Source organism: Vitis riparia, chromosome 7 (genome assembly GCF_004353265.1).
Source record: "Vitis riparia cultivar Riparia Gloire de Montpellier isolate 1030 chromosome 7, EGFV_Vit.rip_1.0, whole genome shotgun sequence".
Lineage (NCBI taxonomy): Eukaryota > Viridiplantae > Streptophyta > Magnoliopsida > Vitales > Vitaceae > Vitis > Vitis riparia.
Window position 1 is genome coordinate 17,542,041 of NC_048437.1, and position 26,062 is coordinate 17,568,102.

The window sequence follows — 26,062 nt, forward strand, 5'->3', positions numbered from 1 at the left end:
AGATTTAATACTTATTATTCATTAATTAAAATTGATTTTTAAGTTAAATTATGAATTTATTTTAACTCAATAAATTAATTTAATAAAATCATTTTTTATTTTAAGCTACGCATCCTTTCAATTTTGTGAAATAAAATGTTTTATCTTGTTTAAAGACATTATTTAAGAACCAAGAATGTATAGATATAATTGTATTCAAATACATTTTTCCAAAAAAGAATCATAATTAATAACTAAAAGAAAATCACGTCCTTATCAAAGTTTAAGTTTTTTTTTTTTAAAAAAAGACTCATTTAGTCTGAATTTTCAAAATTGACTACTCAATAAACATAATAAAAATCTTTTTCAAAATTGACTACTCAATAAACATTATAAAGTTTTTTTTTCAAAATTGACTACCCCAACAAACATAATAACACTCTTTCAAATTCTTGCAAAAACAAAGCTTATGCCTTATTTAAGAACTCCATTCAAACACTTGTTGAAGCGCGTAGAATTTACATGTATGTGTTTTTATAGGAAAAGATCATTGATAATTAAATAATTCCAAAAGACTTGCACACAAAGTCCTTAAAGTTTTGAAAATTATACAATCTACCTATAATACTTTTAAAATTATATTAGCAGTTCAGCTATAGTATGCCTTTTATCTTTGTCATATTGATCTTGATCGATATAGTAATATTATTTTAGAATTGGCTATTCGACAAATATGATAAGACTCTCTTACATTCTTGCAAAAACAATCTCTATGCCTTATTTAAGAGCTTGTTAAAGTGTGTATGTGTTTTTCTATAACAAACTATTAGTAATTATTGCACACAAAATCCTTGAAGTTTCAAAAATTATAAAATTACCCTTAATACTTCTAAATCATAGTAGTATTTCATATGAGGTCTTGGAACATCAAATGCTCTCCATAAAATTGGACTATAAAATTACTAATATCATTAATGTTTTATTTTAAAATATATTTTTATTATTGTTTAACTTATGTTAATAATAAAAATTTAGAGGATGTTCGTTTTTTTTTTTTTTTTAACTTTTTACTAAAAATAATTTATTTTTAGACTTTAAATTGTTTTTTTTTTAACTTTTTCATGACTTATTATAAATTTTTGGTCGAACTGAAAAAACTAAAATATTTAACTTTTTTTAAATAAAAAAGTAACATATTGATTTTTTTAATACATAATATAAATAAAATATTACAAAAACAAACAACTTAATACTTAATATTATTAAGTACTATATAGTTTTAAGTTATATTTAGAATTAAGCAAAAAAAAAAAAAAAACACCTATGCATTTTGTTTTCTCTTTTCAAAATATTTATAAGATACAAGAACTCATTGAGATTTACCTTGAAAAAAGAATAATGATTTATTTTTTTTTTAAATATTGAACTATAAAATTTTTTTAATTACCTCAAATTCAAAAATTCATGAAAATGATTTTTAATAATATAAGGTAAAATCGATATCACTTGTATATAAAATTTCTCATTTTAAAAACAAAAATTAAAAGATGTTCTAAATAAAAAATGTTTTCGAATTGTGTTAATATTTTCTAAATCAAAAAAATAATTCGATTAAATTTAATTTTGAAATAAGCCATTTGTCTAAGAATCCAAAGGGAGTTAAAACTAATTTTTTTATTTTTGATTTTTTTTTCATAAAATAATGAAAGAATTTGTAGATATGAAACTTACAAGGGAGGAAAATAAAATTTCTCGAAAGATCAATGCAACATGGTTCGGTGTCAATTTTAAGAATACGAAAAGTAAAAGGATTTAAAGAAAATGGAATAAATTAAATAAAAATCTAAAAAGGTTTCTCTCACGTTGGCCTCAGGAGAGAGAAAGAGAGAAAGAAGAGGAGAGAGAGATAGAGAAGAAACGACCGCGTCATTCAGCACCAGGTAACCCTAACCCTAACCCTAACCCTAATCCCCAATTTCTTCTGCTTCGCGTTCCTCTTCGTCTTCTCACTGAACCATACAATAACTCCAATACGTAAATGTAACGTGTAATCCCTAAAGAGACCAACATTTCTCAAATGAAATTCAAGTCCCCTGAATAGGGTTTGGTGCCTCTCGAATCTGGAACTCGCAGCTGTGACACGGATTGTGGAATCGCAATTCGCTGATTGGAGGGTGTCTCCGCCCCCAAAACGCTGCGTTTTGAGTCCCGGAGCGCGGGCATGGGCAACCCTTCTCCTCTGTTCCGTCACCATGTGACTGAGCCTGTACTTGTTGGTGCTCCATACCTCATGGGATTTCCATGAGAATTGTGGCTCCCAGCGGCTTAGTCTCTGTTGATGCTAACATGTAAATAATTTGTAGTGTTGTTGTTGTTCTCGTAGTGTTGTTACTATCATTTAGCATTTGGCATTGCTATTTGGAGTGGATTGCTTTGTGAATTGGCAACGTTCAAGTTTGTTTTCATTACAATTCTCGTGTTATTTTTTGGAAATTTGATCACATTTTGTATAGGGGTACTCTCTTTGGTTGTCTTTGTGTTTGTCATGTAAGAGTTACCATCTTTGTGTGATAGTTTCATGCTTTTAATGTATGTTAATTGGCAACATTTGGGTTTATTATCAGAACAATTTGTCTTATCCTTTCAGGGAATTTTATTGCATGATGGCATTAAGGTTCTTTTCTTGTTAAATTTGATCACATGTTGTATGTGTCTGACTCCTGTCCTAATTCTGATTTAAGACATGATTTCTTTGTGTCATCATTAATCTTTCTGAACGTGTGGTGTGTCAATGTGTGTATGGCATTTGAGAGTTTGTTTCTGTGATAGACTGATAGTTATTACTTATAATGGATGCATGTTTTTACTACCTGGGTGTTACTCATCTTTGATATTAATTGGGTGATGAGTTAGGGTTGACATTAGGGTTTTGTGCATGAGTGTCGAAATCCCTTGCTTGATCATCATAGGCAGTGACTGTAAATTTTTTAGTCTTGCTGAACTCATACTCTTGGTGTTTGCTCTTTGTTCTGGGACATCTTACATAGAGAACTTTAAGGGCAAGCATGTATTTGAATATAAAGCAGTCATCATTGATTATTTATTTATTTATTTTTTCTATACACATAGAACTGCAAGGGAATGTATAATTATGGACTATTTAGCACAGCAATAGGACCTGTATTATGTATGACATGGTGGGGATGATAATGGATAATTTTTGTATAATCCTCTCATTTCATAACATGAATGATTATTCTCTCAAAACCTATTTTCCTGGATTATTTTAATGGTATTATCTTAAGGTGTCATGCTAGTAGATTGATCTTGTCTCCTTGGTTGAATCATGTGAATTTTTACAAGCTTGAATCTTCATTCAAATAAGGAGATTCATTCCAAGTGTGCTTGTGAGCATCAGCATGTTTATCGGCTGCTGCAAATTTCTCAGTTTATAGGAGGCCTAAAATGTTCATTCATTCATGGGCCATTACACTTAGTTTTCACTAATTATGCCTTTTCCCTGTCGACTTCTCATTTTTGTCTGACCCCCACTGTTTTTTGGTTTTATGGATTTGATAGATTTCTTAAATCGATGGGAAGGGAAAAGTTGTAGTTAAGATAGGAATGCATGGATGTAGCTCAGGAACTGCTATCTTAGTAAATGCAGAAGTTGATTCCATGGGAGGTGTTGTTGACGGTGGAGTTGGAATTGGTAGCAAACCCTCTCCACGCCGAGCAGCAATTGAAAAGGCTCAAGCAGAGCTTAGGTACTACTGGGATGTTCCTTTTTATTTTACCCTAGCCCATTTTGAAGTTCTGTTTATATATATAGATATAATACTGTTAGTGTAAATGAAGCAAACTATTATTTGTTGGTTACAGGCAGGAGTATGATGTTCGTGAAGAAAGGAGAAGAGAGCTAGAGTTTCTTGAGAAAGTATGTTTATTTAATCCCTCCTTGCTTTTATCTTCTCTTATTATCAAAGCAAATATTATTTTGAGCATATCCAGGTGATTAAATGTTCCTTACCTGCAGGGTGGCAATCCTTTGGATTTCAAACTTGGACATGCAGCTTCAGTTAGTGTCCAGTCTACTTCCCTCACAGATCAGCATCCTGAACAGATTGTTACCAGGTTATTCTTTCTTATAGATGCGAATTAAAAATTGTGGATGACCTGTATTATTTTTATTGAACTAGATGATGTTCTTGTAACAGTGAAGCAAAAGGCAGTTTTGCGTTGACTGCCTCACCTCATGGCGATTCTGTTGAAAGTAGTGGCAGACCAGGGGGGCCTACAGTTTGTGAACCAAATAGTGCTGATAATCTCTTGCTTTTTGATGGTGAAAATGAGATACTTGATAGGAACTCCCTACATCCTAGTAGAAGGAACAACATTGTTCCATCAGAACAGTCATCCCAGGTGGATGGGAGCCAAAATGCAAAGGAATCTGAAGATTCAGCTATTTTTCGTCCATATGCTCGAAGAAATAGGTCCAGATCAAATCGTGATGGTGCTCGATCAAGTTCTGCTGATATAGTTCCATCTCGTGGTGGCCATGGTTCTTCTTTGCCTGCTCGCCATGGTTCAAGGGATGCAAAGGGGTCAATATCTGAAACGAACTTCAACAATCAGAAGGATCATAACGTTTCTCCCATTTCTGATCCCAAATCTATAAGTTCAAATGGTGACGTGGTATTTAAGGTTGTAGCTCCTGAGAATCAGTTGGATATGGTGCTGGATAGTGTGCAGGCTGTGGAAGCAACTAGCAGCCTCACAAAAGGCAGTGTGCCTGAAACTAACTTTGATACTACATCGTCCAAGTGGGATAACCAACATATTCAATCTGTGCAAGTTGACATTCAGCAAACTCTTACTGACGTAGCATCTGCAGATCCTGATCCAGTTGGAGGAAGGGAACAGGTAGTTTCTGCAGGGCCTGAATGTCTTCCTTCTGCGGCTACTGTAAAAAGTGAAAATGAAACAAGTTCTGGTCAGCTGAATGGTTTTAGCAACCTTAAAAGAGAGAGAAAAATTTTACCAAATGAAGGTCAAAATAGTGGTGCAGCATTTGGCACAAAGGGTTTAGACTCAGAGTCCTCTTGCACCCAAACTAGCCTTAGCATAGATGGAAATAATGATAGTGATCAGTGTACTGTTCCAAAGAATGTTGATTCTAATGGAAATCCTAGTGAGCAAATGTTAGCATTTGAAGGAACACCAAATATTGCAGGTGATGAAATGGTTAAAGAAGTGAATGAGGCTAAGGATGTTGATAGTTGTGCTATTATCAATGATGCTCTTGATTCTGTGCATCAAAACCACAAGGGGAATGGTTCTGTAGTTGTAGTTGAGGAAGAAATACATAGAAGTCAATCTGGCTCACAAAATGAGGTTAAGCATCCTTCTAATATTCAGGGAATGGAACAGAATGACCATTCTGTGTCAAATACAGATAGAAAACCAGGTGATATGCCTGGTGATAATTCTAATCCCACCAAAGAAGGTTTGTCCACTGGTAGACCTCAGGGTTCTATGGGTTCCTCAATTTGTGAGCTTCCTGAAGCTACTTTGTCCAGGAAGGGCTCCTTTGCTACCCCAGATCTTCAAACTTGTGCTGGAAACCGCTTGAGAATCATGGATAAGGCACATGAGGATTCAATTTTGGAAGAGGCTCGAATCATTGAGGTTGCTTCTTTATTTTCTTTTGATTATGATCTGTAATTTGATAAACCTGGAATGCACATTCTTTTATTCATTAGGCTCTGAAGGTCTGACAATGTAATAAACAGGCTAAGCGCAAGAGGATTGCTGAATTATCTGTTGGTGCATTACCTTTGGAGTATCACAGAAAATCTCACTGGGATTTTGTCCTTGAGGAAATGGCATGGTTGGCAAATGATTTTGCGCAGGTCTGATTACACATGATCATCTTCCCCTAACACAAACACACACACAGATGTATTCTACCTTTTATTCTTTGTTTTCCCTCTTCTTTTTTATCTAAAAGAAAAATACTGTAACTGGAATTTCCAACTTCATGTCTTTCAAACTTACCCTTTCTTTTTCTCATTCACATATAGGAGCGTTTATGGAAGATAACTACTGCTGCTCAAATCTGTTATCGCGTTTCTTTTTCTTCTCGGTTGAGATTTGAGGCACAAAAACAATGTCAGAAGCAAAAGAAAGTAGCTCATGCCTTGGCAAAGGCAGTCATGCAATTTTGGCATTCGGCAGAGGTTCTTCTACATGGTGATGATCTAGGTGTTGGTCCAAAAAACTGCAAATATGAGTTGGTGGGATCAAGGAGGATCGATGGAAATGAAGTTCCTGTGGACAAGATTGGAGAAGCCAATATGGTGATGATTATTTACTTTGACCTTCTTTTTTGGTCACTGCTCTATTGTAGGTTTTCAGTTATATATTTGTCATGCTATTTTATTGTTTTATCTGTTGGTGGTAGTGATTATTTTTCTTTCTTTTTCCTCATTTTACCATTTAATTTGTCAAAATAGATGGCTGGTTGGCTATGGTTTCTTTTGTCTTCAATTTCAGGATTGAATTTCCTGTTACTTATGTAAAGGTACCTCCATTTGATGAATAAGAAGGGGAAACTTTTGTATGAAAAATAGAGGAACAGATACATTGATGGTATAGAATTGGAAGGTAGTTAGATGAATTGGAAAGGAAAACAGTATTTGTAAAGATAGAGAAGATACAAAGGAAAGGAAGGAAAAAAGATTTAACCATGGACAACTGTAGATAGATGGCTTGCAACACTGTAGACATGGATCAACAGTATATTGTCCTAGCTCATTGGTTTCTTTGAAGTGTCAATTTATGCTGCCATTTTGTCCTATATTCAGTTTTGATTTTACCTATCACAAAAGGGAAAAAAAAAAAAAAATTTATGCTGCCATTTTGTGAGCTATGCAGCATTTAGTAAATATGCTATTAGATCTTTACTATTTCAAAGCTAAATCTGGTACTACATTAACTTGCGGAAGCATTCTAAATATTTCATGCTGCATTCTATTTTAAAAGTGGCTTTTAGATTTTTCTTCTTTAATTTTTCACCAACTGTTGGGTTTTTTTAATATATTTAAAGCAAAAATGAATTCTTTAAAGGACTTGGGAGGCTGATTAAATTTTTTAATTCCTTTAGTGGAGTAAAAAATGCACATAGATGTTATTAGATTTTGTTGTTTTCTGATTGTAATGAATAACAATCAGTGTCTCCTGGATTCCATTGGTTTGTTGATTTAACTTTCAAATTTGGTTGCATAAGTATCCTTACACACGTCATTTTTCTGTGACAATCAGACACTTCTATGATGATTGAACAAAACTTTTGCATTGTGGCTTCTGATAAGATGCCTACCATCATGTTTGAGCTGAATGATTTCATCATGTAGCTTTAGAAGGCTTCATTGTCTGGAGTTATTGATATAGATTGCAAATTGGGCAGTCTACCTATCAAAAGAAAAGATTGCAAATTGGGTTGTCTGTGAATTGTCATAAGCTCTGCCCTTATGGTCTCTTCATGGTGATCCATAGATACATTATTTCCTCTGAAACATCAAAATTTTCTCTTATCTTTTGTGATATATAGTACTCACAGATGTGGTGATCTTGGGCAGGAGGCTAGCAAAAACCTGGAGCATCCTGGAAAAACTGTTCAGGCTTATGCTGTAAGATTCTTGAAATATAACAACTCCCTTGTTCCTCCTGTCCAAGCAGAAGCGCCGTTGACTCCTGAAAGGCTATCTGATTCAGGCATTGTTGACATGTTATGGGAGGATCGCTTCACTGAAGTATGAACCAAGTCACCTCATACTTTGCATATTTAGTTAACCTCCTTGATATTGGCCATGGAAGCCTCTCTCTCTCCATATGCATGAACTCACAAACACACACTAATGCCCATCAATCTATTAATTCTGTTAAGTAGACTGTCTCCGTTATCTTGAAAAACCACCTTGATTCTCTCATGAAGAGAAAATTCTTGCATATCTCGACTGTTTTCTTTTTCTATCTAGTTTTGGCTGTGGGTACAACATTAATTACACATCGAGTTTCTACTTTGGCAGGAAAGCCTCTTTTACACAGTTCCTGCTGGTGCGATGGAAACCTACAGAAAATCTATTGAGTCCCATATGGTGCAATGTGAGGTAAGCATATAATCATCAACGTGTTATATGTGTGTTCTCTGTTCCTTCCTGCTAATATGTGGAATCACATTCCTGTTGTGGAGATTGCGATTTACCTTTTCTTTTCTCTCTTGATAAATCCACACATCTGTTGCCACTGTTCTTAGAAATGATGTTCATATTTTAATTGAAAGGTGTTTATAGTATTCTTAAGATTATTAAATGCAGTTATTTCTAAACTGCATAGTGTGTGTGTTTTTGTAGCTTATTTATTGGCATGATAATCATTGCAGAAAACTGGTAGTAGCATGCAAGAGGAAGTTGAAACATCTATGTATGATCCTGTAGCAGGTATTGCTGGAGGCTGTTGTGATTTATTTCTATCTTGTTTTAATTTTATGTTACTGACCTGATCAGTTCCTAATCCAGAGTTTGGAGCTCAAGAGAATTGCTATGATGAGGATGAAGGAGAAACAAGCACTTATTATTTGCCAGGTGGATTTGAAGGTAGCAAGCCATCAAAATATTCCCAGAAGAAAAAGAAAAACTCAATAAAGCCGTACAATGCTAGGCCATATGAAATGGGATCTGATTTTCCTTATGGACACTGCACAATTGGGGCTCAACAATCTGCATTAATGGGAAAGAGGCCTGCCAATAGTCTTAATGTTGGTTCAATTCCAACAAAACGTGTACGCAGTGCTTCAAGGCCGAGGGGGCTGAGTCCTTTTGGGGCTGGAGTGACTGGTTGTGTGCAGGCTCCAAATAAAACAGATGCTTCTAGTGGAGATACTAGTTCTTTTCAGGATGATCAGAGCACTCTACACGGTGGATCCCAGATCCAGAAAAGTTTGGAGGTTGAGTCAGTGGTGGACTTTGAAAAGCAGTTACTATTTGATTCTGCAGAAGTTTCAACTAAACCTAAAAAGAAGAAGAAGGCAAAACATCTGGTATATTTAAACTCATATTTCAATGTGCACTAGGGCCTTACTGTATTCTCCCTTTTTATCATTGGTTAAGTTGCCTGGATTATGCATTGTAGCAGGGTTCCACTTATGAGCAGAGATGGCAGCTTGATTCCACTGTTCATAATGAACAGGTGATTTTTTTTTTTTTTTTTTATTTGGTGGATTGAGTAGATTTGCTTGATAGACAATGCATCTGGTTTTTTCAACAATCCAAATCACTGACATGACCATCTAATTTTGATGATTTAACAAAAATATGTTTTAGGTAGTAAGGATGTCAGTAATAGAGTTGGTATGGCTCTTTGGATTTGGATATATGTGATCTATCAATGTACTATTTGGCTTCTGATGGTAATCTCATTTAGAAGGGCATGATAGTTCCTTGTTATTGCTATGTTGACCTGTTTTGGTGCATTCCTTTACTTGTTTGATTCTTGAGTTCTCAGTTATTCAGAATCTTATCATTAAGAACTTATGATAATATGGAAAATGTCTCCCTAGATATTTGTTTATTAGTCCTGTCTGCCTCTGTTCGGTAGAGCTGGGGCTTTGACTAGATTAGTACAAGTATATTGGTGGAGAAATGTATTATAAAGTCGGGTAACTGTGACTTAAAAAATGAGAGGAGGTGAAAGAATCGATAGAGAATATTTTTCAAATTACAGGAACCATAGAATGGGTTCTTTTTGTTGCATTTTTGGAATTGGGAAGATGAAATTAACTGTCAAATGGTTAGGTGAAACCTTTTTATTTTATTTTATATTTAATCCTAAACCATCACACAATTTGCTCACTTTCTTGACCCACATTCTTTTTATCCTACCTTTTATCCTTGTAAACCCTCTAAAAATGCTTTGCATAAGAATGAAAGTTTTTAATCAAGGATTTTTACAAGGTGTATATCCTTTGCTGGGTAAAAGAGAAGATCAATAAACCATTGTAACTGTGACTAAGATATAATGTGGTTATAGTTCTAGTTAGTGGAGTAAGAAAATGTCTTTTAGTTTAATGGTAAGATTTTTGACATTTTTATTTTTGTTAATTATTGATTCATATTGATAAATTTGTAAGTTGTATATTACCTATCAAAACAAATAAAAAAGATTTGTAAGGTGTATATTATGTGCATGGACCGCCATGCACACATTCATGGGTGCATATATCTATCTATCTATGTATCTATATAATCTATAGCAGTTGTAACCAAAAAACACAAAAGAAACACTAATATGTTGATTATATTGGTGCATCTGCAAAAAGTTACGGTGGACGAAAAATATGGGTCATTCATATATTAACCGTCTCAAATTGAAACAGATCACCTGCTTTAGTATTTAAGTTCCTAAAAATATTAAAAACTTACAACCTATAAATACATGGAATTAGCCTAAATAAATATAAATATATGGAGTTGTGGATTAGATGGTGAGAATGAAGTAGATTTGGAGGTTAACTTTTGAAAGTTCCATTACGGAGAGACCAAACTGGCATCTTCCTCGTTATAATAATATGAATGGTGTGAAATGCACACTGTTCTATTAGTGGCATGCAGAATTATGCTATTTATCATATCAATGCTCCTTCCTGTTTCATTCCTTGCTTCTTTAATTGAATTTTTCTCTGGATCAGACTCCACCTCCTCATTGATTCATTTGGTCTGCCAAAAGTATGCATCCTATATTGTTTTCTGAGGCAGTCATTGAATGCTTTATGATGTCCTTTGAAATGCAGAGGGATCATTCAAAAAAGAGATCAGAGGGTCATCATTTTGAATCTAATGGAAGCAGTGGTAAAACACTTTTCCTCCTCATGTATGCTTCAATGGTCGGTTGGACATTCTGTTGGTTATCTATCTTTTACATTTTCAAATGTCTTCCCTGCAGGTTTGTTTGGGCAACATAATTCAAAGAAACCGAAGATAAAGCATTCAGTAGATAATACTTTTGATAACATTACTCCAATGAGCGGGTCAATTCCTTCTCCAGTGGCGTCCCAAATGAGTAATATGTCCAACCCAAATAAAATCATCAAGATGATTGGTGTTCGGGATCGGGGCAGGAAAGCTAAAGGATTGAAGGTACTTACATGGCCTACTTGGCCATATGCTCTCAACTTGTTCCCATTTTTAATGGCGTCTTTTGAACATAAATTTCACCACGTAGTTAAGCATTCGAATTTATCTGCAGTTGCCTGCGGGGCAGCCAGGTTCAGGAAGTCCATGGTCCGTCTTTGAAGATCAGGTTATTCTTCCTTTTTCTTTTTCTGATGTTGTCTTTTTTATTGTTAGTGATAGAAAGTAAAAGTGCTGAAGTATTACTAGTGTTATTATTATAGGCACTTGTGGTCCTTGTACATGATATGGGTGCAATTGGGAGCTTGTAAGTGATGCTATCAACAGCACTCTCCAATTCAAGGTAAATGTTAGTTAAAGTTGTTTCTCATATAGACTTCTTTTGGGCCCAAGTTATGTCTTGTTTTAGATCATCTAAAACTGGTTTATGCTGTACGTTTCTATTCCAGAAAAAGTGCCAATTCCTTGCCGATTCCTTGGTGTTTATTCCTTTTCTTTTGTGTTTTTTTTTTCTCCTGGATGTTGGAATTGCAATCTTAATGACATGTGCAACATATCCAGTGCATCTTCCGCAAGCCTAAGGAATGCAAGGAGCGGCACAAAATTTTAATGGATAGGACTGCTGGTGATGGGGCTGATAGTGCTGAAGATTCAGGGTCATCTCAGCCTTATCCATCTACATTGCCTGGCATTCCAAAGGTAAGAATTTTGATTTTCCCTTTTTGACAAGTTAGAAATAGTTCCTTTTTTAGCTGATCAAAAAAAAGAAAAATAATTCCTTTTTTATTTTTTGTATTGATGTAAACTTCTAGACTGTTGACATTGAGCTAATTTTAGCTGTTTGAATTTATCTCTGTTTCTACACTTGCTCAGGGCAGTGCCAGACAGTTGTTTCAACATTTGCAGGGGCCGATGCTAGAGGAAACCCTCAAGTCTCACTTTGAGAAAATCATTTTGATTGGGCAGCAGCATCATTATCGAAGGAGTCAGGTATGTGCCTTGAAGTGTACTAGTTGTATCCATCCTGGCACAAACATATTGCTAGATTTTAGCCAAATACTGATACTGCTTCTATGGATGCCTTTTCTTAAATAAACTGTTTGAATTGGAATATACTCTCTTTCTTCAAAGGTAATTTCTTGAAGCATTTTTTTATTAGTATTCGTTTGTCCCAGAATCGAACTTAGTTACTTCAACATTTCCATACTCTTTTCTTCTCTATGATTGAGGTCATTTCTGTGCTTCAGTTTGCTGGTTTCTGGAATAGCTAGTGTTAGTAGTTTGTTGTTCCGTTCTTGTTACCATATTATGGAATGTTGGCATGCCCTGTATTTAAAATGATTGATTTTCCATATTAATCAACTCTATATAATGTAGAAGTTCAAAGAACTTCTGAGGTCTATATAAATTTTTCATGCAAGAGCACTGAAATCTATTGCACATTTACATTTCAATTTTTTGTTTTGTACTTGTTTTGACCATTATTGGGATCCAAATTTGTAGATGTACTGGAAAAATGTGAACTTTTAAGTTTCAAAACCTTGTTGATAAAAAAAAAAAAAAAAAAAAAAAAGTTTCAAAACCTTGTTGAATACTAAAAAGCACAGAAAACTGTGCACTTGTGTATATAGTGGTGGAGCCATATGATACATGGGGAGCAAGTGGGCACCAAGGGATCTGATCCCTTTCTCATTGGGTTACACATGAATTTCATGGTTACCAGTAGGCTACACAAGCAAGTTGTTCTACTTTTGTCCCCTCTCAAATAAATTCCTAGATCTTGCTCCCTCCCCACACCCCCAACTTATTTCCTGGCTCTGTCATTGCACATATACATGCACAAATCCAAATCTGTAATGCTGTTTTCTTTTTTGTCCATTTACATTAAAATAGAAATTGAACCCCCTTTTTCATCTATCTCAACTCAATGTACTTCTTCATTGATCCCCCTTTTTGTCTCTCTTTACCCAATTTACTTTTTCCTTGTTTTGTTTGGTACATGGCTTTGAGATTGACATTTTGCAATGCTTGATTTGAGATTAGAAGGGAATAAAATAAAATTGAAGCATTATGTTGATCTTGGGGAAGGTGGAATCTACAATCATAAATCTGAAAACAACCTTATAAGTTCACTTGGTGTTCTTGTTACTTTGAATTTTGAATTCTTTCATGACTTTGCTTTTGTTTTATTTTGCTTTTTGTGAAGAATGATAATCAGGAACCTAAACAACTAGCACCAGTCCACAGTTCTCACGTTTTTGCGCTTACCCAAGTCTGCCCAAATAACCTGAATGGAGGTCCACTAACGTAAGTTTGGTGCTATTGTGCATATTAGTGGTAGACCTGCAGTGTATTCAACTTATTTCATCACATAATATTTTTTTAAATTCACATTTTCTGGAACGTGATTGCATTTGTCTTGGTTAAGAAATTTTATTTCTTTGTTTTATTTGTTTTAATGAAGGCCTCTTGATCTCTGTGATGCAACTACATCAAGCTCAGACATTATGTCCCTTGGGTATCAAGGTTCTCATAATAGCGGTTTAGCAATTTCAAACCAGGGTTCTGTAGCATCAATGCTTCCTGCTTCTGGTGCAAATTCTCCACTTCAAGGGTCTTCCAACGTTGTTCTTGGCAGTAACTTGTCATCACCATCTGGTCCACTCAATCCTTCTGTCAGGTAGTTTGCAATGCTACAGCTTATGGTTTCTGTTTGCTCTTGTCATTGTATTGTGCTTATGTACTAGCATGTTGGGTCTTATGTTTTTCTAGGGATAATAGATATTCGGTACAAGAGCCACATCTTTACCAGTTGATGAGCAGCAAAGAATGCAACAATATAATCCAATGTTATCCAGTAGGAACATTCAGCAACCCAGCTTGCCTGTTCCTGGGACTCTTCAAGGAACTGATCGTAGTGTTCGCATGCTAACTGGTGGAAATGGTGTGGGAGTGGTGTCTGGGCTGAATAGAAGCATACCAATGCCAAGGCCAGGGTTTCAAGGAATTGCCTCATCAACTATGCTGAATTCTGGAAGTATGCTTTCCTCCAGTATGGTCGGAATGCCAAGCCCTGTAAATATGCACTCTGGAGCTAGTCCTAGTCAAGGAAACTCAATGTTTCGGCCTCGTGAGGCTTTGCATATGATACGGGTGAGTTATTTACCCTTTTGTTAAGTATGTTACTTGCAGAATTTCTCAGTTGAGTGAGCATGAGTTTGCTTACATTAAATGCAAGGATGTTAAAAAGATGCAAGCAACTGTGCTTTTTTTAAAATTAAAAAAAGTGAAATAAAAAGTTATCTTTAACCTCTGTTCAACCTCTGGATTGCGCATCACCAAGCTATTAGGGCTACAATGGGTTGGAAGGGTTAGGTCAAGTGCATTTTATTTGTCTAAAATGACATTTATTCTAGTTTATTTGAAATTAGCCAAATTACTACCTAGCATTGTACTTCACTATTTCATTTCGTTTCTTAGTTTTTCCTACTTATACTGCTTGAAAGAAAATAGCTGCTTTCAATTAATTCTCTGAGAACAAAGATATATTTTGCTTGAGAATATATAGTCATGTTATGAAATTTTCAATTGATTTGGCAATAGCTTGAATATGTAGGACTACAAATAAATTGTTTTGGCTTAGATATCTACATCAATATCTATCAAATAAGTAAGACTATCTATTTGAACTGCTTGATATCCCCCACCAATATTTCTGTTCTTTTAGCCTCAACGCTATCTGTTGATATGTTATTTGTTGGGTGTATTGTTTTGACAATTTTATGGTCCTTTCAAGAAGGATTTATGACAAATTCTGCTATTAATATAATTTGATTATGATGGCCAATGCCTTATTGTCTATATGCAAACATACTGTCGGAATGACCTGACCTTTTTAATTTAGAGATTAGTATATAAATACAATACAATAGTATGAAAATGTCTGCCACTTATATTATTAATAGTTTATCACGATTTTTTTTTAATAGTCATATTTGAAGTATCATTGGATACTAGTTATTTAGGTAGCAACAACTACAAATATTTATTGTTTTGAAAGGCAAACGTTCAAGATCCGGTATTGGACCTATAAATGTGAGGTAGAAGCTTCAGGCTTAGTTTCCGAGTCTTTATGTATTTTAATACTAGATCTACAGGAGAAATTGTAAAGAGTAGGGTTTGAATGGTGAGAGGTGTGTACAAATGTGCAATGACTAATGTGGAAATTAAGATTGAACCACAGGTGAGGTTTCTAGATATTGAAAACAACACAAGACACAAAGACACAAAGTTTGTTCTATCTACAAAATTATTTTGTTTGAATATCAAAGAAGAAAAAAGGGGGTGGGGTTTGATGAGGATGAATGTCCAAGATATATCAAGAAACTTAGTATTATTTGCAATTATGGTAGGATTAATATTACTTGGAATTAAGTTAGGATTAGTATTTGTTAGAGTTTAGTTAGAAGTAGCTAATTAAGTTAGGAGAATTAGAATTAGAGTCATAATAGACTATTAGAACCGTAGTAGACTTTGGATTTCTTAGAGAAGCTTATAAATAAAGGCTAATTGATGCAAACCAAAGTAATTGATTGATGGTAAATAATATTATTTTTTTTTTTTGCAAGTATTGCAATTCTCAAATGATGAGACACCATTGATTTTTTTTTTTCTAGGTGAGACTCTTAAATGGCCTTAGTGAGGCTCTCAAGTTTCTATTTCTTCTTGGTATATTCTTTCTCTATATTTTTTATTTTATTTTTCTCTACCATAAACTTTATCCCTTGTTTCTCTACCTAAACCCTAAAAAATTAAAACCCTAGTGTACCTATTTGATTGTAGAAAACCATCTTAGGGTTGTCCTACATCAGTTTTGGTATAAAAGCAAAAGTTCTTGGCTTGAAGGCGTATGCAATAAAGGAGTGGAGCAATGTATGCAACCATGGTTGAAGGCTACAACTTTTTTATGCAACTGGTGGTGAACATACCAAGGCTAAATGAAGAAGAGGATTGGCGATGTACTAACATCTTCCGAACTCATGTTGCTTGCCAAAGGGAGACTATGTGCAATGATTATTGATAAAGGAAGGAAGTAGTTCCAACTTAGCTTAAGAGGAACTTGTTGAGAAGCTTAATCTATAGAGAAAAGAGCATCCAAATCTCTATCAAATATCATTCAATTGACACATCTATTTTGCTGAGTTATTGTTGTCTAATGACATTTAATTTTAACAATAATTTTGAGTTGTCAATATGGTGTAATGTTTTGCCAATGAAAGTTACCCATATGGTGCTTGGAAGACCGTGACTTTTTGATGAAAGGGTTCAACATGATGGATATAAGAACACTTGACCACTTGTGTGCAATGGGCGTAAGAATATCCTTTGTCTAATGAAGGAAATTCCACTACTTAAGCAACCAAAAGAAAAATTAACATCCTTGAAACTAGAAGGGCCATCAAATACTCCCACTAAGAAGTAATTCAAAGTTACTAGTGAGGAGGAGAAAATCGCCAATGAGAATTTAAAATGCAAGAGGTAATGGAACTAATCCTAGAACAACTTGTAGGAGAGCTCAAAGAAGTTGTAAAAGCTTTAAAAGAACCAATGCTTGATTTCCTAAGGCAAAACATTATCATGATTGGTGGCAAACATGAAGAATCCTATTCTATAATATGAGTTGCTGAAATTTCCTTTGAATTTAGGGAATTCAAGAATCTTATTCTCCTGTAAGACAATTTACAAGAAGAGTGTGGGAAGCAACTCTCCACAAGCTTTTTGATGACACGTAATTATTTCAAGAACTATCGACTTGTTTTGCAACATTTGAAAGTTTTTCGAAGTTTGATACTTGCCTTGCATGAAATTGAACAAGTTCAAGAGATCTTAATGCCTTGTCTTATCATGGAAAAGAGTCGACGAAAAAAGAAAGGTTGGAAGGCATTACTCAAGATTTCAATTGACTGTGGAAAATCACTAAAACTCGAGGTCAAGTTTTATTCAAGTCAGGGGGAATGGATAAGGATGAATGTTCAAGATATACATCAAGAAAGGGATTTAGTATTAGTTTTAATTAAAGTAGGATTAATATTATTTGGAATTAAATTAGGATTAGTATTTGTTGGAGTTAAATTAAGAATAGCTAATTAAGTTGTAGGGGAATTAGAATGAGAGATATAATAGGTTGTTAGAATCCTAGTAGACTTTGGATTTCTCAGAGAAGCCTATAAATAAGGCTAATTACTGTAAACCAAAGTAATTAATTGATGATAGATGATATTAGGTTTTTTGCAAGTGTTGCAATCCTTAAATGGTGAGATTCAATTGATTTTTTTCTAGGTGAGACTCCTTGAAGGCCTTAGTGAGAAAGGTTTCTATCTCTTCTTCTTGGTATCTTCTTTCTTTATATTTTTTATTTTATCTTTCTCTATCATAAATTTTATCCTTTGCCCCTCTACTTAGACCCTAAAAACTAAAAACCCTAGCCTACCTATTTGATAGTAGGCAAGCATCCTAGGGTTGTCCTACCTCATGGTGAGGGGAAGGAACAATGCTAGACACAAAATTTATCAGTTAGCAAGATGTATACGAGAGGATCTATTTCAATAGAGATGATTGAACTTTCTTGCTTTTGTTTGTGCCTTAATTTACTGTGCAGGCTCTATGAGTAACAAGAAAGACACAATTGGTTCCTCTAAATAAGCCCAAAGATGCCCTTTTTGAAGTAACAGCTGGATTTTGTTTTAAGTCCAATATATGTAGAATTGATTTATGAAGATGAGTATAGTTGATCTTGAATGTATATGGGTTTGCTACTTTAATTGGATTATTGTCTTATCTTGGTGAGATAGCTTCCTGATCATGCACAACCTAATTAATCAATGATATTTAATAATGATTTAGTATTTTCTCTTATAAAAAAAATAATAATGATTGAGCCCGTATTTTGACAGCATGTTTCAATGAATACAAGAAACTTGATTAATCAGAACTGCAGGTTTAGTATTTATTTTTGAACTCTTTGCATGTTATAACTTTCTTTGCATAACTGTGTAAGTTCATGTGTATTCACATGGCTTTATTAAACCAAGGTGCAGATTTTGCCATGCAACCTTCTAGAGAATTAGGTGCATTTATTTGATGTCACTCCCAATTGCACTATTCCTACTCTTAACAGTTTTGTTCACACACAGCTCCTTTCCCTTCTAGTGACCAATAATGTGACATGACTTTCCAAAATGAATTAATGTGTTGATAGATGGTGATAGCTGGGAAAAGGCTTCATTGAGGGTGCTACAAGTTATTTGTTTTATCCTCCACTGGAGCAAGTTGGTTTCTCAAATATTATATACATTTAATGTCATATCTTATTGATTAATAGTTAGTAAATTGTTGATAGAATGTAATAACCAGGTAGGTAATGACCCGGATGTGAGGAGATTTGAAAATTGAAACTGGTTTAAAACCTCGATCTTGATCCTTGAGAAGGCAGGTGGATTTGGGTTTGGTGGCAGGCTGGGTAGATAATTATTGTTCTCTGATAACATGGTATAGTAATCATATGGTGTTTTAATTTGTTTATATTATAGTATATATGAACTTGAGCTATTGACCTATTGAATATATACACACGCGTGCGCGCGCATAAACTTGAATTATTTCTGTCGTCTTTTCTAAATTACAAGAATATTGTTCTGGGCATGGCAACTGGTCATGTACTTTTACATCCTTCTATGCTTATTTGCACTAAATTGGCACCAAATGATCAATTGCTGTCCCTGCTCTATATTTAGACACATTGTTCTGTAGCAACTGTTGCATGGCATATCAGTTCCAGTCCTTAACAGTTCTTATTTTGGTCTGATAGCCTGGTCATAATCCTGAACATCAGAGGCAAATGATGGTACCAGAGCATCAGATGCAAGTCTCACAGGGAAACAGCCAAGGAGTCCCTGCTTTCAATGGCATGGGTTCTGCTTTCTCCAATCAGACAGTCCCTCCTGTTCAACCATATCCGATCCATTCCCAGCAGCAACATCAAATGTCCTCTCAACAGTCCCATGTGCTTGGGAACCCTCATCATCCTCACCTTCAAGGCCCCAATCATACTACTAGCACACAGCAAGCCTATGCCATGCGTGTTGCTAAAGAAAGGCAGCTGCAGCAGCAGCAGCGAATGTTGCACCAGCAGCAACAGTTTGCTTCATCCAATAATTTGATGCCACATGTCCAACCCCAGCCTCAACATCCCATGTCATCTTCTGTGCAAAATAGTTCTCAGATTCATTCGCAAACTTCTCAGCCTGTGACGTTGCCACCTCTAACGGCATCTTCCCCAATGACACCCATATCCTCACAAGAGCAGCAGAAACATCATCTGCCACCTCATGGGCTCAACCGGAACCCTCAAATAAATGCCAGTGGGTTGACCAATCAGATAGGGAAGCCAAGGCAACGACAGCCACAGCAGCAGTTTCAACAAACTGGCAGGCACCATCCTCAACAACGACAACAGTCACAATCTCAACAGCAGGCTAAACTTCTGAAGGGAACGGGAAGAGCGAACATGTTGATGCATCATAGCCTTTCTGTTGATCCCTCTCATCTGAATGGTCTTTCAATGGCTCCTGGAAGCCATGCCACTGAGAAAGGCGAGCAGGTTATGCATATGATGCAAGGTCAAAGCCTATATTCTGGGTCTGGTGTAAACCCAGTTCAACCGGCTAAACCATTAGTGCCTCAGTCTGCAACCCAGTCCCAGCGCCCAGCACCCACTTCATCAAAGCAACTTCAGCAGATGCCTCCTCATTCTGACAATAGCAATCAAGGCCAAGTTCCAGCAGTTCCATCTGGTCATGCCACCTTATCAGCTCCACATCAAGTGGTTCCACCATCAGTTATGACTTCCAACCACCAGCAGCTGCAGATGCAGCCGTCTCCACACCATAAACAGGTTAACACTCAACCGCATGTTCAGAGAATGCTTCAACCGAACCGTCAAGCAAATTCTGACCGTGCAAGCAAGTCTCAAACCGATCAAGCTCAAGCTGATCCACAGCCTGTGAATAACACATCCCAAATGAGTACAACAGCAGTGTCTCAGGCTGGAATGGAATCGTCTACCATGGTTTCTACTGCCGGTGCTTCTCAATGGAAAGCACCAGAATCATATAAAGAATCATTATATGATTCTGGTATAACAAATCCAGCTACACAAGTGGGTTCCATTGGGAGCCCGTCAATGACAAGCTCAGCTGGGGGTGAGTCAGTACCTTCCATCAGTGGGCCTGTCCAAAGACAGTTATCAGGTAGCTTGCCTCATGCGCATAATGGCGGGTCACAGTGGCAGCAACAACAGCTACAGCAGCCTTCAACACCGCCATCCCTACTGCAACAACACCAACACCAGCAGCAAGAGCAACAATCACAACAACAACAATCACCCCAACAACAGCTGCCACAACAGCAACAGTCCAGCAGCAGCAGCATCTGCAACCAGGGCAAGGCAGTATGTATATCAGACCCACTAACTCTAGACTGGAATGAACAAGCCTTCTGGATTGAGCAGTTCTCTGAGCAGTAGGTCCTGTCAGGTTGGGTCCACATGCCTTTGTGGCAGCAGTGTACAGGTAATTTTGATTTCAAATACTTTGTAGTGATCTAAAATACATATGATATAGCTCCATTGGTTACATCATTTTGACAAAATTTTCCAATTTTCTTGATGATCTTCAATTATTCCATAGCTTTTATTGGTACGCATAATATCTCCATTCCTTAGTTAATACTTATGATGATGACATATGCTTATTTTTCACATCACATGCATCCAATTTTTATTTTTTTTTTTATGTCCTGCACAACTGATGTTGGGAAGCTTCTCTTCCTGACTCTATCTGTAATTTGATTTGTAAATTTCGCTCCTTCTTTAGTTCTTCCTTTTGGGAACTATCCCCATCAGGAAATGCTCGGCTGCATTGAATTATGTTAATGCTTCCAACTGGGTTTTTAGTCATTTACTTGGTGTGGGATCTATGCATTTTGTTGCACATTTGAATGGAATTAGAGGTAATTGAGGCATTGAGTTTTGTATGCAGATGAAGCTGGTCATTCCACAAGGGCATTAGTAGAAGATGGAAAAGAAAGAGGTGGCGATTTTTATTTGTAGGGGTTCTGCTAGAGATAACTGATGGAATATTGGCGGGGCATAATTTTTTTGGGGAATTATGTATATTACCACTGGTCTAGAGAGCCTGGGGAAGATAGAGACGGATATAGAGGTATGTGTACAGGGGTCTCATCTCTCCTTTCCTTTCTCTTTTCTTTTCTTTTTTAACATTTTCTTTTCTTTTCTTTTTTTTTTTCTTTTCCTTTTACCTGGTTCCCCTCCTTGGTGGGGGAGGAGCTTCATTCCTTTTTTTGCCCCATTAGATTAGTGGATGTATTATTACCCTTTTGGATTTAAGGGGGGAGTGTAGCTCTCATTGTATTTGGGCAAAAGAAAAGCCTTTGAAAATTTTGTGAATATAAGGTTTCTGGTGTATACACTCTTGATCAATGATGCTGCAACAATCATCTGTCACTGCCATGGGCGCTTGTGGAATTGTTGTAATTTGTAAGCTGTTTCCCCAATTTCCATAATGCCAAAAAAAAAGCCTTCGATATCTTATTTGCAATTGCGTAGTTATCCGGGGCTCATGAAGACGGGAGTGGGAATGAATAATCAAAATCAACTTTACGGATGAACCATGTACATTTCAAAGCGAAAAGGAGACTTCACTACCACCATAAGGACTTGTACATTCTTTCAATAACCCTTTTCTTTTTGTACACCATAACAATCCACTGTAAAATTCCCAATCATGCAATGTTAATTTTACACAAGTCACTAGCTTTGTTCTCAAACTGGCAGTTTTAGGTTAAGTTCGATTTCCAAAAAATTTGAGATAAAATATGACCACAAAAAAATAAAAAATAAAAAGGAAAAAGGAAAGGACAACAAGAGAAAATGAAAAAAAAATAGTAATAAATTATTTATATATAATTAATTTCATATATATATATATATATAAAATAAAATTTAATTAAATTTGATTTTTCTTTTATTAATTTTTATTCCTCTGTTTTTCTAGAACCAAACATAGTGTGAAAGAGTAATCAATAATCATGATAAGCAGCTAAAAATTTATAAAAAAATCAAAAACAAAAAAGAAAAACATGATGCTCTGATTTTATTTAATTATTTCGGTAGGCAAGAGTTGCATATCCAGTGTTGTGGCCATCTATACATTCACTGACATTGAATGAAAACATAAAATAGTAACATATATTTCTTGGTCAATTGAAAATGATATGCAGAATAAAATAGAAAAAATATCTTGGTTAGTTGAAAATGATATGCAGGGTGTGATACAACTGCTTTAGTGAAGGATATAAACCCCCTTTCAATAACCCACAAACAAGGTCTACATTTGGCTGAAAACCACATCTCATGATTCATTTCCTCCTATGATAAAATCCCCAAGTTTATTCAATTCCAAAAGCAAAGTACTACTCAGCTATAGGTCATCAGACTGCCAAAAAACTCATGGAAAACCCTTAGTCCTAATGGTCCAAAATGTCAGATGAAAATTTTGCAGACAAGCTATGGCCTAAAAGAGTGAAAGTATTATTACAGGAGACGGTAGAATTGAGCATCTAAATCCTCCTAACATGTTCCTGAGCATGGCCAATGAATTCTGTGTTTCTAACTAAAAGAGCGAAGAAAGAAAATAAAACAAACAAACAAACAACCACCAACATGCATTCAGCCTTCAAGAGATCATCCTTTTCTCCATTATGAGTAAGTCCTGGTGTATTATTAATTATTTTTTTGTAATCTTCCCAACAACATTTTTGTGAACAACTCAGAGTGCCAAGCATTGCTGCCAATGCCTACTACACAATCAAGAGGCCAGAACATGTCTGGATGTTCATATTTTATGTATATGTAGCAACCGTAGATTGTTAGCCTTTGAGAGAAAAGTAATGCAGAAATCATGAAATAAGTCACCAGCATGGTCAGAGTGGCTTCTATTACACATTAACAGCGCAATACTGCTTCTCAGTCTATTCCAGAATTTTCTTCTCAGGAAGCTTTGGTAGATGCTTGATTGTTTAAAGGGCTAAGTAAATGTTGTAACATATTTATTGAGCTAAGAGGAGCATTTTTACAATTGGAAGCCCATGAGACAATAAAACTTTCCTGGTATGTCCGACTGATGGGTGGCACAAGTGATGCAAAAACCAAGGATGGCAAGTTTGAACAGTGTTATGTTCACAAGTGATAGGGCAATGTAGACAGAAAAGACTAAAAAATAACCTAACAGTTTATGTGGGTTATTAAGAAAAGAAAAAAAAAAAGGCCAAAAAAGGAAGTCTTATTAAGAGTGAAAAGGAGCCAAAGTTGTTTGGTTACATGAAAACTCAGCTGATGGAAAAAGGGTAAGACATCTTAGGCAACAGGATACACTTCAGAAAATCTTTGAATAACTCTGAAGAAAAGGAAAGAAGCAGCAGCTGTTTTGGTGATCTTTCTTTTTTATCTATCAGAAACAAACATTTTATTGTCAAGAAATAACTAGGTGCAAGGAATGGTAAGACTTCCCCATAAAAAAATTACAACATCCTGATGAAAAATAAGAAAGAGATTATAACTATAAAAATCAATTCTTCCTAGAAGCAGAACCTTCCCGAAAAGGAAGTCAAATGTTTTGCTCTACCTCTTTGCTAATGGACATGCCAATAGATAAACTAAGCAAGGAATCCAACAAAAGAACATTTAACTCTGAGGCGATGTCAAAGATTTGGCAGACCCAGCTATCTAATTTCCATGATCCTTGTTCTTTTCTCCTTCAACCAAGATATGACTTTCTTCGAATCTCCCTTTATTAAAAGATTGGAGGGACCTTCAGCTTTGTGTCATAGACAAGTGGCTTTAGTTGTCTAAGTGCTGCACGTGAGCTTAAGAAAGGCCAAAGCTAAAGTCACCACCTGGATTGCTAGTCCCTCTCCAACATGTTTCAAGAATGTTTGTATTAATGGTTCAAAGATAATCCATGAGCATTCCTCCAATTCTAGTTGTGCCGGATTACCAATAGAATGTCTATCAAAGTTCAGCTTAACAACACACATTGGAAAAGGAGAGCAAATAGGAAGTGTCTCCTTAGATGGCCTAGTAGATTTGCATGTTAGGTTCCAATCTAGCTATATAATGCTCAAAGGAGTATCCTTGAATGTTGCACAAGCCTATGCCCAAAGAGATGAAGAGAAATAGAATAGATACCATAGTGTACAAAACAAAAACTGAGAAATATACAAATAAGTTGCCAGGATATAGGATTTGCAAGAAGAAAAACCATTACAATGAATCTGATTGAAAATGCATTGAAATGGAGCACACATTGAATCAATATTTGAAAGGTGCCCAGTGACACAAATCCTCAAAACTCTTTTCTTCTAATGAACAAAATCCACTAACATAAACTCAAAATTTTCTGTCAGAACCACAAGATTTGTGCTCATCAAGCCTTGATGACATTAATTGAAAGGGATGAATGAAAAAGAATCCCTATTTTACTTTCTAAAGAATCAGGCAGCCACCTTATTCAAAACATGCTAATTCTAGAGTTCACTGTACAGAATCTATTATTCATCCTAATTCAAATTATTATCATCCAGAAACTTTCCTACTCTGTAACTTAAACACAGAGAGAGAAAGGAAACATAAACCTTCATATCTCTTGACTCATCTTCAACTTCTTATTAGACCCCAGGGCCCTCCCAATTGTCTCCACAATCTTCCGCTGTGACTCCACAATCATCTCCATTCGCCTGCTCTCCATCTCCATTCTACGCCTCTCTGTTTCCTTCATCATCTCCATCTTCATATTCTCCATCCGCACAAACCTCTCCGCAAAAGCCCTCATCTCTCCCGCCAACTCCCAAACCACGCCCTTCCCTCCCTCCACCACCACCGCCCCCGTCTCCTCCTGCTCTGTACTCCAGTTCAATTTCGGGTCTACTGCAAACCGGTTGACAACAGCGGGCCTCTGCAGAATATAATTGATGCTGCGCGACCTGGTTTTGAGAGCCCCAGAATCTTCGTCGTTGCTAGAATTGCTGTAATCGTCGTTGCCGACATTATCGTCATTGGGTTTGCAGTTGTGAGAGTAGGGGTATGCCTTTTCATATTTGAGAACGGACATGGGTTGAGCGGAGATGGGGAGGGGGCCACGTTCGAGGGAGTCCATGAGATGGAAGTAGGGCCAGGAGGAGGAGGCGGCGGCGCCGATGACGATGCGCTGTTTTTCGGCGCGGTAGCGTTTACGGAGCTTTTCGATTTTGTGGCGGCACTGGGTGGCGGATTTGGAGGGCTCGTCGTAGTTGCAGCGGGCGGCGACGGTGACGGCAACTTCCTCCCATTGGGAAGCTTTGAGCTGGCCGCGCTTGAGGGAGTACCATTTTTCTTGGTAAGCTTGGATGAGGTGCGTGGTTTCTTGGTGGGACCATGGGAGGGGTTGAGCTTTCTTGGGCCGGTTTGGAGGTGAGGATGATGGTGGTGGTGGTGACGGTGTGGCCATTAGTGGTGGTGGTGAGCAGTGGCGGTGATGGAAGTGGGAATGGGGTGGGGGTGAGTGGGGGAGGTGAGGAAGGTGAGGCAGGTGGGCGTAGGTGGGAGGTAGTGGACCCGAACCTGGAGGTGGGCTGGATCCGCCCTATATTAACGGATTTGGATAATAGATAAATAGAGTAAATACGGATATACAGTTACTTAATTTTACATAAATGTCAAAAATATCGGATAAATATAGATAGACAAAAAATAAATTATAAAATGAGTAAGTATATATGTT

At 36.2% G+C, this 26,062-nt stretch overlaps 2 protein-coding genes across 2 annotated transcripts; one reads left to right on the plus strand and one right to left on the minus strand.

The window, feature by feature from the left end:
- The first annotated feature begins 1,834 nt into the window (after positions 1-1,834).
- LOC117917248 (chromatin modification-related protein EAF1 B-like) lies at positions 1,835-21,800 on the plus strand. The gene is given in 26 exon segments (XM_034833458.1): positions 1,835-1,919; positions 3,559-3,746; positions 3,862-3,916; positions 4,016-4,113; positions 4,197-5,667; positions 5,772-5,891; positions 6,063-6,338; positions 7,620-7,793; positions 8,070-8,150; positions 8,423-8,480; positions 8,559-9,079; positions 9,175-9,228; positions 10,829-10,886; positions 10,981-11,174; positions 11,284-11,337; positions 11,432-11,459; positions 11,462-11,511; positions 11,730-11,867; positions 12,042-12,158; positions 13,375-13,475; positions 13,633-13,848; positions 13,941-13,965; positions 13,968-14,321; positions 19,036-20,638; positions 20,641-20,797; positions 21,266-21,800. Coding segments are annotated over 24 exon segments (6,063 nt in total). The 5' UTR covers positions 1,835-1,919; positions 3,559-3,603; the 3' UTR covers positions 20,715-20,797; positions 21,266-21,800.
- Positions 21,801-24,593: 2,793 nt separating this feature from the next.
- LOC117917712 (trihelix transcription factor ASIL1) lies at positions 24,594-25,852 on the minus strand. The gene has a single exon (XM_034834077.1). The coding sequence runs from the start codon at positions 25,787-25,789 to the stop codon at positions 24,941-24,943; it is 849 nt and encodes a 282-aa protein (XP_034689968.1). The 5' UTR covers positions 25,790-25,852; the 3' UTR covers positions 24,594-24,940.
- Positions 25,853-26,062: the final 210 nt, after the last annotated feature.